The sequence below is a fragment of the Ceratotherium simum genome, chromosome 11 (assembly GCF_057802395.1).
Source record: "Ceratotherium simum simum isolate JZ-2026a chromosome 11, ASM5780239v1, whole genome shotgun sequence".
Classification (NCBI taxonomy): domain Eukaryota; kingdom Metazoa; phylum Chordata; class Mammalia; order Perissodactyla; family Rhinocerotidae; genus Ceratotherium; species Ceratotherium simum.
This window is the reverse complement of record NC_141910.1, coordinates 15,776,879-15,794,198: the sequence shown is the minus strand read 5'-3', so window position 1 is coordinate 15,794,198 and position 17,320 is coordinate 15,776,879. Positions and strand designations below refer to the sequence as shown.

The 17,320-nt window shown below is 42.2% G+C and overlaps 1 protein-coding gene across 2 annotated transcripts in view; it reads right to left on the bottom strand.

Annotated features, from left to right (window-relative positions):
• TGFA (transforming growth factor alpha) overlaps positions 1–17,004 on the bottom strand; it is a 104,410-nt gene extending 87,406 nt beyond the window's left edge. The window contains exon 1 of one of the 2 annotated variants that reach the window (XM_087436605.1): positions 16,748–17,004. In XM_087436605.1, the coding sequence (XP_087292731.1) occupies positions 16,748–16,787 (40 nt within the window). In that variant the 5' untranslated portion in view covers positions 16,788–17,004. The remainder of the gene's footprint in view (positions 1–16,747) is intronic. The other variant, XM_004435571.3, reaches the window with a different exon arrangement.
• Positions 17,005–17,320: the final 316 nt, after the last annotated feature.

Sequence of the window (17,320 nt, the reverse complement as noted above, 5' to 3'; positions counted from 1 at the left end):
CTAGATGAAATACACACATACACAGACACATGATTACTGTCAACGGAGCAAGAGGTCATCCAGAGACACCAGCTGGTATGACTGCAGAATGAAAGTGGATTCTATTTCCCCCAGGATAAGAAAGGCAATACCTAAGAATACCAATAGCTATTCATACTGATTTATCCACCTCTTCAAAGCAAAAGGTTTTTATATAAACAAAGCCCTAGATTTTCAGAAAATTTCTGCCTGGGAAGCCTCTGAAAATAGCTTCTCAGGTGGTAAACAGCCCAGGTGAAAACAATGACTGAACCCTTTATGAAAGAGGCTAAAGTGGAGAAAACCAAGAACAGCACAGAGCTGGGTAGTTTAGAACAATCCAGATTTCTTTAATGCTTTCTCATTATCTTACTGGGAGCCTACAAATGCTTTTTCACTAAAGTTAATGACTTTCTCCTCAAGGCCAAACAGTGAGGCCATTCTCCCACTGTTGCTCTGCTCGAGGTGGAGTCAGATGACATCACGGCCCCCAGAAGGCATTCTTGGCTGAGTCAGGACCAGCCTCTGGGGCCGTAGCACCATAAAGGATGGAGACCATGCACATGGAGGGGGTTTCATCTTGTAATCTGACCCTCTTCCCCATTCACAAGGGCAGCTGGAACCTGCCTTGTTTAATGAACTACATTCAAGGGAACATGCACATCATAGTCTAATTTTTGGGATAAAAACATACCCACATCCACCCCTGCAGTTCACTTTTTAAGGCTGGGAGCTCAGAAAAACTGTCCATCCACAGAGCGGGCTTGTGGGAGCTCCCTGCAGCGGGAGCTGCCTCTCTCAGACAGCACGTCTCCATCGTTGGCCTGTGAACAGTCACCCACTGGAGCAGAACCCTCTCCTTGCTTCAGGCGGTTCCTCCCACAGGAGCACAGAAAACAGCCGGAAAGTGTTCCCTGATTAGTAGGTGAAGCACATCTAAGAATGATTAAGCTCGTTTATTTTCTTTACTGCTGGGTGAAAACAGCGAGGCTTATTTCCCCAAAATCTTTTCCTTGTCATCACACACCAGCTCCATGCCGTTTTGGTTCCTTGAGTTCTGAGGCACAAGCTGAAAAGACGAAGAAATTTTGCCCCAAAAGGACTGCTCTCTTCCAAAAGAGCAGAATTTTTTGTTTTCCTCCTGTTGAATGTTACAACTAAAGAGCATCAATCAGAGGAAGAAATGGTAGATAGTGGGTCACTGAGAGATTTGGTGACGCAAATGAAGATCAAGGCGTTTATAGCGCAGTGTGGAAAAGGCCCATGAAAAGACAAGCAGGCCCTCTGCTCCGAGAACAACAGAATTTTTACAAGGAGCTACTATCTGTGTGTTTAAATCTCAGGAGATAGTTTAGTTTCCTGGCTCCGTAAAACATCAACTTTTCCTTTTCCATGGGCCAGCAGGATGGGTTTTTACACAATTATCAACTACTCAACCTTTTTTGGGGGGGCGGCACCCTAGAGCAGGGAATCTACTTTAAGCAAACCAGCCATGGGAACAATTTGGGTTTATAAACAAATTAAGGAAGATTGTTCTAGAAACAGATTATCAAATAAGATCCTTGAAATAAGATACAGATTTTTAAAACCCACATTTTTTCCAGAAGCTCACTCTTTGCAAAAGGGGTCCATCCCACTGACTGCTTTGTGTGTTAGTAATATACTGATTGCCAATACCTCCATTACCTTCACCTAAAGGAACAAAAATCACCTTTAATAAATATCTGTAGCCTGTCCACACCATGGTCCTGCTCTAAGCCCTGGGGATCCAAATATTAAACTATCTATTCAGAGGTGCAAAAGCCATCAAAAAATGCTGCCAGCCGAATGAAAGAAATTCCTACACACAGTGAAACAGTAATTGATGTTTTTGTTCTGATCTGCTGTCCTATCAAGTCAACGGAAGTGCGTGTGTTCTTGTGGGTCTGTGTCATTGCCAAATTTGGGTGTGAAGGGTCTGAAAGCCAGCTAGTAGCAAATGTGCTCACACAGATTCTATCTTTAGTTGGACTGTGAAGAAACAAGAGTGTTGAAGCACAAGTGTTCAAGACGCTGCCATCTCCCGCTATTATTTGGGGGAAATGTCAACTGGGGACGCAGAGAAATAGGGTGAGGAGGAGGTGAAGCCAGCACCCTAGCAGAAGGCCTCAGAGGCTACAGTGCACATGCTCTGTGACGTTCAAGCATGTCACCCCCCTGGCAGGACAGGCTCCCTGCATAAATCCAAGAGATCACCTTTGAAAACAAACACCTTTTCAAATACATGGTAGAAATGCAAACAGGCCTCCATTAACGAATTTATTATTAGAGGCTTCCTGGTCACAACAAAATGTTAAGTAGCACACCTTGTGATTATCTGTCATCTGAACACCTGAACTTTCGACTGAAGGAGGCAAAAAACAACTCTACCACACTTGTTTCTTTATGATATTTCATGGCACTAGGAAGTAGCAAAATTTCTTTTCAGCCAGCATGACAATTGCCTACATGGCAGTTACTCTCAACATGGTAAATATTTAGGGGAGCGGCTCTCTGAAAGTCTGATTACATTTAGCCTAATGTTGGCTACAAAATGGCACTCTCACACACGATCGACTCCAGGCACCTCAGCATCCACAGCCTTCCATGACTGACACAGAGAAGTAGAATAGCAGGATGGCTAGCCCAGCAAGCAAGGGTCCTGGCTTCAAATCCTTGTTCTGCCATTTGCTGACTGTGGGAGCTTGAGCAAGTTACTTAACATTTTTGTGCCTCAGTTTCCTCATCTGTAAAATGGGGATAATCACCATATTTCATAGGATTGCTAGATGGGTTAAAGGAGTTTGGGCAACACATAAGGCACTTAAAGAAATTAGCATGTGGCAGACACTGTTCTAAGTGATGGCCATTATGTCTTCAAAGAGTACCTTGCCCTGTCATACCAAGAACCCTCCTCTTGAGCCCAAGGTGCCCACTGTGTATCTCATCATATTGTGAAAAACTGTGTCTGCTTCTGCCACAAGCTACAAGGAATTCAGGGGCTGGGGGCAAGGGCTAGGTCATGGCCCTCTTTGCATTAGTATCACCAAACCCAGCAGAGAATCTGATACACAGTTAAATGTTTGCCAAAGTGAACAATATATGTATAAAATAACCTAAACAAACAAATAAATAGCATCCCTCACTTCAAGCTGATAGATCTTATTTTTGTTATTCATCCCTTTGGCTCTATAATACAGCATTCAGTAAAGTAGCTACATTGGGTGAATTAAGAACCAAATGTTACACTAGGCTCGGTTCAGAAAAATCACAATTACTGTTTGATCACTTGGATATACTCTACACGGGATGACAGCTGAGATACTCCAAATGCTTCTGTTATTACAGTTAAAAGAAAAATGCCCTGCCTTTTATCTGAAATCCAAAAAATCCAATTAGTTAAAAGGACTGTGTTGTTTATTTTTCCCCTCTCTTCCATGAAAGCAAAATAGAGGAAAAAGGCACTTTATAAGAAAAATGAAAGCAAAATAGAGGAAAAAGGCACTTTACAAGAAAATAAGCTCACGTTACACAGTGAGTTGATGCTGTTTTCCTAAGCGTAAATCTCTAACTTTCAAGTGGTTCACTGGGGCATAACCAGTCCATTCACTGAAACCTTCTACAACCTACAGAGGATTCAAAATAAGAACTTATTTGAAATGATGGCCTCAATCAAAGAAGGTCCCAATCTCTTGATCCTAATAGAGCACTAGTTCAGGAACTTGGAGTAATGCCTTTTATATTTTTTTCTCTCCACAAGGAAAGTTAAAATAGAGTAGAGTTTTGCTTAACTAAGTGAGGAAGAAAACTCCACTCATTGGGACTTCTCATTCACAGAGAGTAATAAAATTTTTGCATCAACTACAGGTACCACGTGGGGTGAGAGTGTACTAATGATGACCTTCAGCCACTGAGAGACCCTGAAATAGCTTCTGAATCATTAAAGAATGATGAAGTTACTTATCAATCTTTAACGTGTATGCACCTAACAACAGAACATCAAAATACATGAGGCAAAAATTAGGGCCGGCCCCGTGGCTTAGCAGTTAACTGCGCGTGCTCCGCTGCTGGTGGCCCTGGGTTCGGATCCCGGGCACCCTGGGCACACCCGGGCACACTGACGCACTGCTTCTCTGGCCATGCTGAGGCCGCGTCCCACTTACAGCAACTAGAAAGATGTGCAACTATGACATACAACTATCTACTGGGGCTTTGGGGGAAAAAATAAATAAATAAATAAATAGATAGATAGATAGATAGATAGATAGATAGATAAATAAATAAATAAATATTAATAAAACTACAGAGAGAAATACATGAATCCACTATCATAGTTGGAGACTTCAACAGCCCTCTCTCAGAAGTGGACAGATCCAGCAGGCAGCGAAGCAGTAAGGACAAAGCTGAATTCAACAGCACCATCAACCAACTGGATATGATTGACACCTATAGACGACTTCATCCAACAAAAGCAGAATACACATGGAAATATACAGTCTCAGTTAACCAGAATGTCACATGGAGAATTGCAGGCCTGCCTCGTGACCCCCAATTCCTGCAAAGCATGAAGTTTCAGAAAGAATAGCAGCACACAGGCAGGTTCACCATGCTTTTCAAGACAGGGAAACCCAGTGCCCATCAGTTTTCAACCACGCTGAGGAATGAGGCAAGTCATCCTTTCTCCCCAGGGATCAAAACATGGTAAGTACTCCCCTCCACCACCACAGTAAGTGTGCCTCTCCTCCACCACCACAAGCGTTTCTTCCTCCAACACGTCCTAGCTGGGAGGGAAGTAGAAGTCCTGTCATGAAACGGAGAAGTGAGTGATACCCACTATAATACACTGTCTACTTTCCTAGTTCTCAAGATTTTCTGCCCTGACTTCCTGGGGCAATGACACATCCCCAACCCAAAAGAATGGTTCATTACAGGGTGAGCCTCAGATTAATGGAACAGAACAGAAACTCCACAAACAGACCCAAGTACTCCTGAGAATGTATCAAGTGACAAAAGCGGGATTTGAAATCACTGAGTAGGGAATAAATTATTCAACAAATGGTGTTAGAGTAACTGGATCATTATTTGACAAAAAGGCAAGTCAGATTCTTATCTCACATCTTACACCAAAACACATTCCCAAAGAATATGAAACTGAAATCCGAAAAGTAACAACATAAAAGTACAAGGGGAAATGAGAGATCATAGAGTCATAGCAAATCCCTTCGTACTGCAAGATAAAGCAGAAATCATGAAGGAATAATGAACAGATTTTAAGTCTTGAAAAGTTAAAAATGAAAGCAAAATCATACTTCTGTAAACCCAAACACAACACATATAAATTTAAAAGGCAAAATGAAGAAAATATTTAAAATCCCCTTTTAAAAACTGCTTACAAATCAATAAGAAAATAACTCACCTACTCAAAACATGATCTAAGGACAGAAATACGTAACTCACAAGAAAATAAATTCAAATACTCAAACATGAAAAAGCAGTCAGTTGCACCAAACATTGGTTTTAACCAAAGAAATACAAATTAAAACAAGGAGACACCATTTTGTCAACATGATTAGCAAAGTCTAGAAAATGATAATATTCATCATAGGGAAGTTTGCTAACAAGTATAAATTTGTATAGCTTTATTGGAGGGCAGATTGTCAAAACATTAAGAAGTGAAAAAGTATGGACCTTTTTTTTTTTTTAATTTTTATTTATTTATTTTTTTCCCCCAAAGCCCCAGTAGATAGTTGTATGTCATAGTTGCACAGCCTACTAGTTGCTGCATGTGGGATGCGGCCTCAGCATGGCGGGAGAAGCAGTGCGCGGGTGCGCGCCCGGGATCCGAACCCCGGCCACCAGCAGCGGAGCACTCACACTTAACCGCTAAGCCATGGGGCCAGCCTAGTATGGACCTTTTGACCTAGTAATCCATTTCTGGGGATCTGTCCATAGAAAATAATTAAAACATGCTGGTAATGATTTAGCTGCAAGAATTTTCATTTCAGGTTTGAATATTTAAAAGTAAAACAACCTACATCTTTATCAATAAGGGATGGATAAATAAACAATGATAGAATCGTATAACGGAATGTGTTAGTCATTAAAAAAAGAATAGGTTGATAAATATATTCGCATTTTTGCCATGGAAATATTTTCCCTATATCCTGTAAGTGAAAAGCAGATTTTAAAATACTAAATGCCATTTTTGTAGGGAAAAAAGTGAACGTACAAATATCTGTATCTATCCACAGAAAGACATCTGGTAAGATACATGGTAGTTAAACCTCGCCAGAGGATCTCTCTGGTGAGTTGAATTTGGGAGTGCTTTTTAGATTCTTTTGTTTGTAGATTCTGCTTTCTAATTCATCTCAGATAGAGAAGGAGCAGGATTTCACTGAGGCCGGCAGAGAAGGAGTGTCTCCTGAATGCCCCACACAGGGAGGTGGTGACCAGAGGGTGTGCAGGTTCTGAGAACACTAAGTGGCCTGCACTGTGGCCAGCACAAAAGGTACGTTTGTTTTGGGGATTTTCTTTGAGGGGCAAGTGAGTGCTTGATGAGGTTTAGGCAGAGCTCAGATCCAGAAGGATTCCCCATCTATGTGATCTATGAGTTTACCTCACCTCCCTAAAAAACGCTCAGGCCCCAGGCTTGCTTTCATTCTAGTTCAGGGACCTATGATTCATCCCCTGAAACCCTAATTATAACACCCAAGGTTTGCTATGTGCAAAAAACAGCTGTCACTGTTTAAATTTGCTGGCAGGGAGTGTGTGCGGCATGCAAACTGGCCCCATAATGTGCTCCTCCAGTGCAAAAATAATAACCCAGAAACCGTCCCAAGGTGAGAAGTGCTCAAGCCCTGAGTTTCCAGCTGAGCTCAGTGACAAGGTGAAAAGGTTATGTCCCTTTGTCATTCATATGCCAATTCCTCAGAGCCACTGCCATGGTAAAAGTTACAGGGTTTATGCTGTTTCTTTCAATCAAAAGAAGTATCTCGAGTTTGTGTCTTCCCTGTTGGTTGCCAAGGCCTGGCAGAGGGAGGGGAGCAGAGTGTGTAATTGCAAAACTCCCATTTATCAGCTCCAGCCGCTTTTGTGTCACCACATTACGTGTACCATTTAGCAGGTTAATCTCCTGCACCTCTTGGAAGTACAGTAATTACACAGAGAGTGCCTCAGACCTGGCCAGAGACGACGGAAGAGCAGTCAAGGTACATCTATCTTCTAAGTGCCCAGGAGAATTGTTTGCTGACCTCATTCAAACTCAGATTAAAGGCCCTAAAGAACCCAAGATGAAGACACAGTCTTTTTGTAAGAATCCAATATTTTTGCCTAGAAGGACAGATCTTAAAAACAAAACAAAAAATAAACAAAAAGCCAATGAGCGAACCACAGAAATCTCCCACACAGGCATTGGTCATCTTGCTCCAAGCACTGTAGTAGCATCTAATGGACACGATAGTGTATTTGGAGGTTTTTAAACTTTTCAACAGTAAGGAACCATCAGGAAGGTACTTAGCAGCCTCTGCTAGAAATTACAATGCCATGTATCATCCAAATCAGAAATGACATTACTATAACAAAGTAATATTTGTTACTTTGCCACTATAATATTGTAACATTGTATAATTATAATATTGTATAATATTGTAATTGTATATTACTGTAATATTTGTTACTTTGGCACATGCAGTTATGCAGATAAACTAGTTGTTTACCTCGGCTTCTGGCAATACTCTCAAATATGAAGCTTTGACTTAAATTTGATTTAATGATTAAAAAAAGTTTTTTTTCAAAGTATAATTATCAAGAAAAACAAACTTAAAAATATATTTTATTTTGGGGGCCTAGGTACTTACTTTATTTCATATTTGGTAAAGTCACATTAACTGAGGCTGCAGGTACCAAAGAAAAATTTTTAATTAAAAGGAGATCATTTATAAATCTGTGCTAAAAATTTAGAAATCTGAATTGAATAGATTGTGAAGAAAAGAAATAATTACCCAAAAATGACTCAAGACGTAGAAAACTTAAACTGACCACTAAAAAGGGAGCAGGCCCAGAAGCCTCATAAGCAATTTCTTTCAAGCCTTCACAGAACCATTGGTTTCCATGATATTTCAACTATTCCAGAGCATAAAAACAGACGGAATTTTTTAAAATTTATTTTATAAAGCTGACATAACGCTGACATCAAAACCTAAAAAAGAAAATAAGGCCCCAAACACTTCAGGATGAGCCAAATCTAGCAGAATATACAGAGAAAATACCACACAACCAAGAAAGATTGATTCCAGGAATGTAAGGATGGCTTTAACATAATTGAGTCAATAAATGTCCTCAAAACATTTGGGAAAAAACCCACACATTATCTCTCTTGCTTTAAAAAACAAAGCAAAATGCCAAATCTTTTAGTAAGTTACAAAGGGAATATATTTTATTACCATGATAAAGTCTATATGTACATATACATATGTAAATACACATTCACACATATATGTATATATAAAGACATACTCACGTATATATAACCAAAAAGTCAGCCTCATATTTAGCTGTTAAATGCTACAAAGATTTTCTGTAAGTCAAAGAAAAATACAAGGATATCTACTGCCTTTAAAAAAAATGTTGTTCTTAAAGTTCTACCCAGCACTATAAGAAAAATAAGAGATCAAAATATTAAAAGGAAGGAGGTAAATTTATCACTATTCAAGATTACATGATCATCTACCTATGAAACCTAAGAGAATCAACTGAAAGACTATTAGAATTAACAAAAACCATTACAATATTTTTTAAAAGAAAGCTTTTTATTTATTTATTTTTTTGGTGTGGAAGATCAGCCCTGAGCTAACATCTGCCAATCCTCTTCTTTTTTTTTTTTTTTTTTTTTGCTGAGGAAGACTGGCCCTGGGCTAACATCTGTGCCCATCTTCCTCCACTTTATGTGGGACACCGCCACAGCATGGCCTGACAAGCGGTGTGTCAGTGCAGCCCAGGATCCGAACCAGCATACCCCGCTTGTGCCAACGGGCCGGCCCGAAACCTTTTTTTTTTTGTGAGGAAGACCAGCCCTGAGCTAACATCCAATGCCAATCCTCCTCTTTTTTGCCCAGGAAGACTGGCCCTGGGCCAACATCTGTGCCCATCCTCCTCCACTTTACATGGGACGCCGCCACAGCATGGCTTGACAAGCAGTGCGTCGGTCTGCGCCCAGGGTCCCAACCGGCGAACCCCGGGCCGCTGCAGCGGAGCGTGCACTCTTAACCACCTGCGCCACCAGGCCGGCCCGGAAAGCTTTTTAAATACCAGCAATAACCAATTAGAATAGAGAGTAGGGGAAAGGTGTCACCTGCTAGAACACAAGCTCCATGAGGACAGGAGTTGGTCTCATTCTTGGTGGATTCCCTAGCATCTAGAGGGTCCCAGCACAGGACAGCTGCTCAATAAATATTTGTAGAATACATGAATGAACAAGTTCACAAGAAGTGCAAAAATACAAAATAACGGAACCAAAGTGAAATTCCACTGAATCAAGTACTTATAAGAATTTAGCATACAATAAAAATAGAGTTTCAAACCACAGGGGGAAGGATAGATTATTCCACAAATGGTAATCGAGACTACTAACTGGTTGGCTGTTTTAAAAAAAATGAAATATGAATTGTACCTCACATTGTACGCCAGAATAAATTAGAGATAGAACAGTTCAACATAATATATGAGACCACTAAAGAATTAGAAGAAAAAAATAAATATTTGCCTTTTCTTAGAATAGGAAGGTTCTCCTAAATATACAAGCAAAGGTAGAAAGTTTAAGGGGAAAGATTGATAGCTTCTGCTACATAAAAATAAAAACCTTCGGTATGTCAGAAGTACCATTTACAAAACAGTAAGAGACAAACAATAAGCGGGAGAAATACTTGCCAAGTATTAATATCCTTTTTATAAAAGTGTTGTTACAAAGCTCTAAGGATGATCAATCAGTAAGAAAAAAATTTGAAAAGGTTAAGATGCAAATAACAAGATGACAAATGGTCAACAAATTTACTCACCCTAACAAATATTAAATATTTTAAAATTGAGCTGAGATTTTCTTCTCCAATCAACTTGGCAAATCTTAAAACTAACTTCAGGTGTTATGCAAGATTCAAGAAAACGGGTATTTGCATACTGCTGGTGGGAGAAAAGGCCAATTGCTAGGAATTTATCCTAAATAATCAAAGATGTGCCCAAAATTTCTGTACAAGAATGTCTGTGTATCATTTATCTTCCTTAACTTTAAGCATTTTAAATTTAATATATACTTGTTATAAAAAATTGACCAATTCAAACGAGGGCGCTGGACTATACATATGGTTCTAGAACCTGCCTTTCAAAATTTAATAGATCATGAAAAACTTTATTCTTTTAAAGAGATAAATAGTAAATCATTGTATTAATATACAAAAATAACATTTAAGGAATCTCCTTTAAGTTATAACAGTGTGGTACTGGCAACTTGTTAGTAGTATAAACAAGCCAGCAATTACCATCCTTTAAATTTTTCTTTGCACATTTCAGTAAGTATGTATGTAGGATTTATATAAAAAGCTAGAATTGATGACTCAAAGTTATGCCATTTAAAATTGATAAGCATTGCCCCAGTGACTTCCAAAAAAGTTGTATCAATGTATATTCCCAACAACAGTGTGTGGATTATTCATAACAGTGAGAAATAAGGACCTATATGGCCAGAGGGCTTCAAAATTGGTTAAATTATAGTAAATATAGTCACAGGACTATTTTCCAGCCACTAAAAATGATGTTGTGGATAAATGTTTAATGACATAAAAAATGTTTATTATGAAAGATTGTTACATTGCAAAAACAAGTAAGTTAAACAGTGTAAATAAGCCCGCTGGAATTCATATAGGCTTTTAAAGAATATCTAATCTATACATTCATCCATCAGACTCTACAACAAAATGTTAATCATGGTTATCTCTGGGTGATGGAATTACAGGTCATTAAAACACCTTTTCTCTTATGCTTTCTTCAATTTTCCAAATGTTCTAGAGAAAAAATGTTTTCGCAATTAAAACATTAAATCATAATCTATTTTTTAAAAACAACAATAAAAGACAATTCTGAAGACTAATTGTATTGGTGTTGCAAGAATATATATGCAACCACGCTTTATTATCATAATAAAGAGTTTTTCAGGATTAATGTTAACTACACGGCCAAGTGTTTGCCAACTGAGTGTACATTTGGAGTATCCAGCACTGGGCACCCCAAGGAATCATCAACGGCTTAGTGCTTTCCTCTGAGGCTTGGCCTGTGCTCAGAGGTGCCAAGGGCAGAGATGAAGACCAATGGTCTCTGCTCTCAAGCAGCCCTCAAACTAGGAAGGAAGAGAGGGCAAGCACCAACCAACGTTAATCCAAGGTAGGACATAGAGGGGCCAGGGCTCTGTTGCCGAGGTTCCCAGCCAGAAAAGCTAACACATTCAAAGATTAAAACCAAAAAAGGCAAGGCGATAGCAGGCTGAAGTTCCACAAAGTTACACAAGCTTGTTACACAAGTTATGTGTACATCTCTTCTTGAGGAAACGCTAACCATCTACGAGTACTTGATAAGTACAAACTTTAACGTGGGGAAAACTGAAAGCTTTTCAAGGTAACAGGACAACAAAAAATTAAAGGCAAAAGTATTGAGCATAGAATTCACTTGACAGGGGAGAGACTCCACATGAAAGAAAATTGTTTCCTCTGACTTAAGAAAAAACAAAAATGTACTAGCAAATACATAAAATTCCATTTCAATAAACTTCCAACTTTTTCTAAGCCCAGGTAACAACTATTTAAGTCATATTCAATACAACCAATTCATAATGCTTCAGAAGAATTTACCCAGACTTTTAGAGTTGGTCTAAAAGGAATGTGCCTTAGACTTGAAATGAAGAGCTCCTACGAGATGGTTCTGGTAGTGTAGATTTCTGGGTTTCCAGATTCTATGAAAGATTTTTATACCTGACATTTCACAAGGAAAAAAAAAAAAAAACAAACAAAAGCAAAAGTCTCTGTAAAAGTACCCTGATCTATCTAGATGCAGTCTGAAACACATCAGCCTTTAGCACAGAATTAAGTTCATACTTTAAAATGAAGTGATTAAAAATATTTAAAATAGCAGCAAAAAACAGTCAAATTTTGGTGATCCAAAAAAAGAAAGTGTGACATGATTAGCGTTGGTCAGTGTAAGTTTAACAACACGGGATCGTTACATTTTCCATGGGTAAAGTACAAGAATACTTACGACAATTAAGAGATCTCAGCAAGAGTTCTAACTCTGCCCCGGTCAGCAAGACAGGCCTTTAATAATGGCCCATAAAACCAGAGTGGCGTTTATAAACGTCAGAACATACTTTAGATAAAACGCAATTGGTTAAGCCAGAAGTTTCCGTAATAGCAATTGACTGTAGAGCAGTGGTTCTCAAAGTGTCCTTCCCCTTTGTGGCATGAGCCACACCTGGGAACTCCTTAGACATGCCATCTCCCACCTCCGGCTCTGTGATCTGGTTTACCAAGCCCTCCAGGTGGTTCTGATTTAAGGGCACTGCTGTGGAAGACACTACAGAGGTTTTGAGTGTGAAACTGAGCACAAGATGCCCAATTCAGTGTGTCAGGCTAGTCCCACCTTGGTTGACCTAACCTCCACGTCCCATTGCCCGTCCCTTTTAGTGGGCAGCCCAAAGAGTAGCACCATGTTCAAACACAGTTTCAAAAGGCCTTAGAGATAGTAGGGCTAATGGATAAGTCAGCTATTTTTCGTATGTTACCACAGTAACAGGAAGCATCATTTACTCCTATAAGAAAGGTCTCCTTTGGGGCTGGCCCTGTGGCTTAGCGGTTAAGTGTGCGTGCTCTGCTACTGGCGGCCGGGGTTTGGATCCGGGCGTGCACCGCTGCATCACTTGTCCAGCCATGCTGAGGCGGCGTCCCACATACAGCAACTGGAAGGATGTGCAACTATGACATACAACTATCTACTGGGACTTTGGGGAGAAAAATGGAAAAAAAGGAGGATTGGCAATAGATGTCAGCTCAGGGCCAGTCTTCCTCAGCAAAAAGAGGAGGATTGGCATGTATGTTAGCTCAGGGCTGATCTTCCTCACAAAAAAAAAAAAAGAAAAAAGAAAGGTCTCCTTTGCAGGGTACACTGAGTGTTTACAGAAAGATCACTTTATCCTGAGAAAACCAAATTTTAGAAAAGCAAATATGGGTAACTCTAAGGCTTCCATATTCACCGTTATAGCCCTTGTTCTAAGTGAATTTTCCCTAATTATGGCTGTCCAATAAGGAAAACATGTGTCCTGGGCCAACCTCCACTGCCTACTCTGAAAGACATCATTTCCATGTAATGGAGAAAAGAAACGTCTTACTTCATGCACCCTACTGGTCCCTCAGTCCTGAATCCACAGGGAAGCTGACCGTTTCATCTCTACCCACCCCTCATGATGCTTCGCGTCCTAAGACGTCCTTCTGTAGGTCTACATCCAGTTTACTTCTGGGTGCTGCCATAAAAATAATGTTTCTTTGTGGATTATAAAACCCATTTCTGTATTATGAAATCAATTTCATTTTGTATGTAGTCCTTCATTTTTATAGTTTTTAAATAGCTTCCATATTTACCATCTCAGTTGATTCTCATAATAACCTGTGAGGTGGGTAGTTTTATTATTCCTACGTTACAATGAGAAAACTGGAACTTAGTGCTGACTTCAATAAACAACTGACCCATGAATGTCAAAGAGGAAATACAAATGTTTTCCATCAAAAATGAAAGAATTCACAATGTCCAAAAGAACTCCCAAACTTGGATTTGTCATCTGCCAAATGATATTTACCAAAATAATAAGGTAAGTTTTTAGGTGGGGTGGTATTTTTCTGGCTTCGGAAGGATGAGAGGTGGGAGATAAACTCTCCCAGATACGGAATCAACATAACCTGCAATGATATCTAGAATTCGATGAGGTTCAGAGTAACAACCACAACAATGATGATGATGATGGCGCTAAGATTGATTAAGCTCTTACTACGTGCCAGGCACCATTCTACATTAATTAAATATATTCAACAACCCTATTAATATCACCATTTACAGAAGAGAAAACCCAGAGAAGCTATATACTTTGCCCAAGATTACACATCCTGCACCCTGGACACAGAGGACTGGAGGTGCCAAGCCCCTGTGAGGTTTGCCCCACCAGCGATGGAAACCTGACATGGGAGGGCAGCCACCACAGGAACCTGGATTACTTTTCTGGTGTTGCCATTTAAGCAACAGTCTCTACATTCTCTCGGCCAAAACATCAATCAACGCTCAGGTTCCAAGTTATCAGGAGCATCAATTGAGACTCCTAACAGCTGGTTCCTTCTCAGACTGTCCCTACAAGGGTGGGGAAGGAGGGGAGAGAACCCAGTTTTCCAGATCTTGGTTAGCAATGGAACACTGGCTGATTTGCCTGGACCTGCCTTTGATTAATTTAAGAAAAATCAAAGAAGAAAGCAGCTCTGGAGGAAATGTGCAAATGAAAGCTGCATGAGGCAATGATGAGTAGTATTTAGTAATCTAGCGGAAAGTGAGGTGGGAGGCAGAAGTTCTAGTCAATGCACAGAATTTTTTTTTTTTAAAGAAATATAAATAAAAAGGAATCCTCACTGCTGTAAATTACTCCTGCCTTCTTTTTTCTCTGCTCACATTTTGGAATTGTATGAGCCAGCTTTTACATATTGATCAATCTTTTTAAGTTCATACATCTTTTTCTTAAGGAAGGAAAAAAGATCAAGTTGAACTCAGACAAGAGAAAAATTACATGATGAATGAATGCAGTCTTCATGAGCAAGTATAACATCACTGGGGGGCAACTTTCAAAGGCTTCCTCAAATTTGCTTACCTTCATCGTTTCCTGCCTTTAATTTTCACTGAATAACCTCAGACCACCTTAAGATCCTAGCAGTCCAACAGAAAACCCAATTTAACAGAAAGTTCCACAATATTCCATAGAATCCCACCTCAATGAAAAACCCCAACCTGGGAGATGGGACTATAGTGACCCCAGGTAGGCGACTTTTCATATCCACATTCTGTCCACACTCTAATAATCCTGGCCCAGTACTTACTAACTGTGGGTCCTGTGTGCTTCCCTTTCCTCCTCTATAAAATGGGGATAACACCTTCTTCATTAGGTTGGTGTGAAAATTAAATGAGTTAATACAAGTCAAGCGCTTAGAACAGTGCCTGGCACACAGTAAGTACTCAAATAGCATTAGCTATCATTATTGTTACTCCTAGTGTTTGCAAAAAATATTACAACAGGGAACCGCACACGGAAGGCTTCTACTGTATCAGTAATGTTCTATTGTTTAAAAAAAAAAATCTAAAATCAGAACAATCGTCGATACAAAAAAATAAGAAAGTCTTGGAAAAAGGGAGGAAAAAAGCCGGTCATAATCGTGCCACCTGTTGGCGAGTTTCAGGTGAGGGTACTGCTTGGAGCCTCCGGTTCCACCACTGCGCCGTATTTCCCTTCGATGATGCCTCCCCTCGCGCCGCGATTCTTAATCAGCGTTTCACCGGCAGTATTACAGGCGGGTCCGCGAACCCGCTGAAACCCTACGCGGAACTGGGTGAGGCTGCGGCGCTGAGCATATTGGGGGAGGGGCTCCATAGCTTTTCTCAGACTCGAATAGATAACCCTGTAGCGAGCAACTTGCTTCACGGGCTTAAACTCAGGGGATATCGACAGAACAATTCACTTCACGGAAGCTGCAGTAATAACAGGACACCTGGGTTGTTAATTTGCCATCTCAACACCGGAGCGAGCGGATCGCGAGGGGCAAAAGCCCGCCCGGCGGCGCATGGCGCTGCGCCCCTTGCCACTTACAGACCGGCCTGTGAACTTCACCGCTGAAAACGCACCGGCTCCGCAGACCCGACCTGGGTGTTCAGGGTTTAACTCTCCTCCCTTCCCCCCTCGTTCTCTTCCAAAAACAAACTCAAAGGAAATTGGCAAGGCTCCGTCTAGGGTTTCACTCCAGCCCTCGGCTGACACTTAAACCACTTCTCCCGGAGAAGTTAATTAAAAGAACAATTAATCCGCACAAAAATCCAAAACCTACCCCAAAGCTCAAGAGCTCTTAAAGTTAGAAGACTGAGGGCGCCTCTGCTGACCATGAACATCTGCCCGTCGCTGGGGCAGGGGTGGGCAGGAGGTACCAAAGGGAAGCAGGCAAGGTCCTGCCGGAGGGTCGGACGCCGGTCACCCCTCGAAGTCTACACGCTACCGACGCCGGTGAAGACGGGCTTGGAGGCAGCCAGGTAAGCTGGTAGGTGTGGGCAAGTGTACGAACAGACACACACAGCCGCGGCCGATTAAAGTTCAAGCCCGTTCACATACCGCTTCTCCTTCCCCGGAGGGCGTTCTCACGCACGGCCCAGGCGGCCACTTCCCGGGACGCCCGACGGTCCCCCTCTTTGGAATGGGCTCCCCAAATCCCTAGTAAGCCCTAGTGACGCCCCTTGCCTCCCCGCCTCCACCCCCTGAAAAGCATTAGCCTCCCTCCAGTCTCCTAGGCGAGCGCAGAAAACCCCCGGGCGAGACATGAAGGACAGGGGAAAGCGGAGTGCCGCGGGGGGCATGGGGTGCAGGCGTGCAGCGCAGCGTACGTACCAAGCGCGAACAGGGCGAGCTGTCCGGCCGAGGTGACCATCTTACGGGCGGCGGGCAGCAGGCGCCCCAGCCTCCTGCCCTACCTGCGGTGCCCGAGTGGCGAAGCGGCGCCGCGGTGCGGGGGAAAAAGGCGCCGGCGAGGCAAGGCCAGCCCCCGGCGCGGGCGGGCGGAGGGAGGACCGAGCCCTCACTGCTGGCACTCACCCTGCCGCGCTGCCGGCCGGGCGGAAATGGGAAGGCGGTTACCGTCACCTCTCCGCCACTCGGCGACCGGGGCACGGCGGACCACCCTCCCGCCCCAATGGGGGTGCCCCCCTAGGAGCACTGGGGGTGGGGGTTTGGGGCTGGGGGCTGGGACGCTGCGCGCACCAAGCAGGGCGCGGGCGGCGGGGCGGGGCAACCTGGGAATCTCTGCGCCCCGCCGCGCGAGCCGGGAACCCAGGCGGAGGAAAAGGCAGGAAGCGCCTGACTTCAGACACCACCCTCGGACTAGCAGCCCAGCGCTGCCGCGGGGCCCGCGCGCGGGGTCGGCGCCAACTGCGGAGCCCGAGCAGACGGGGCGCAGTGACGGCT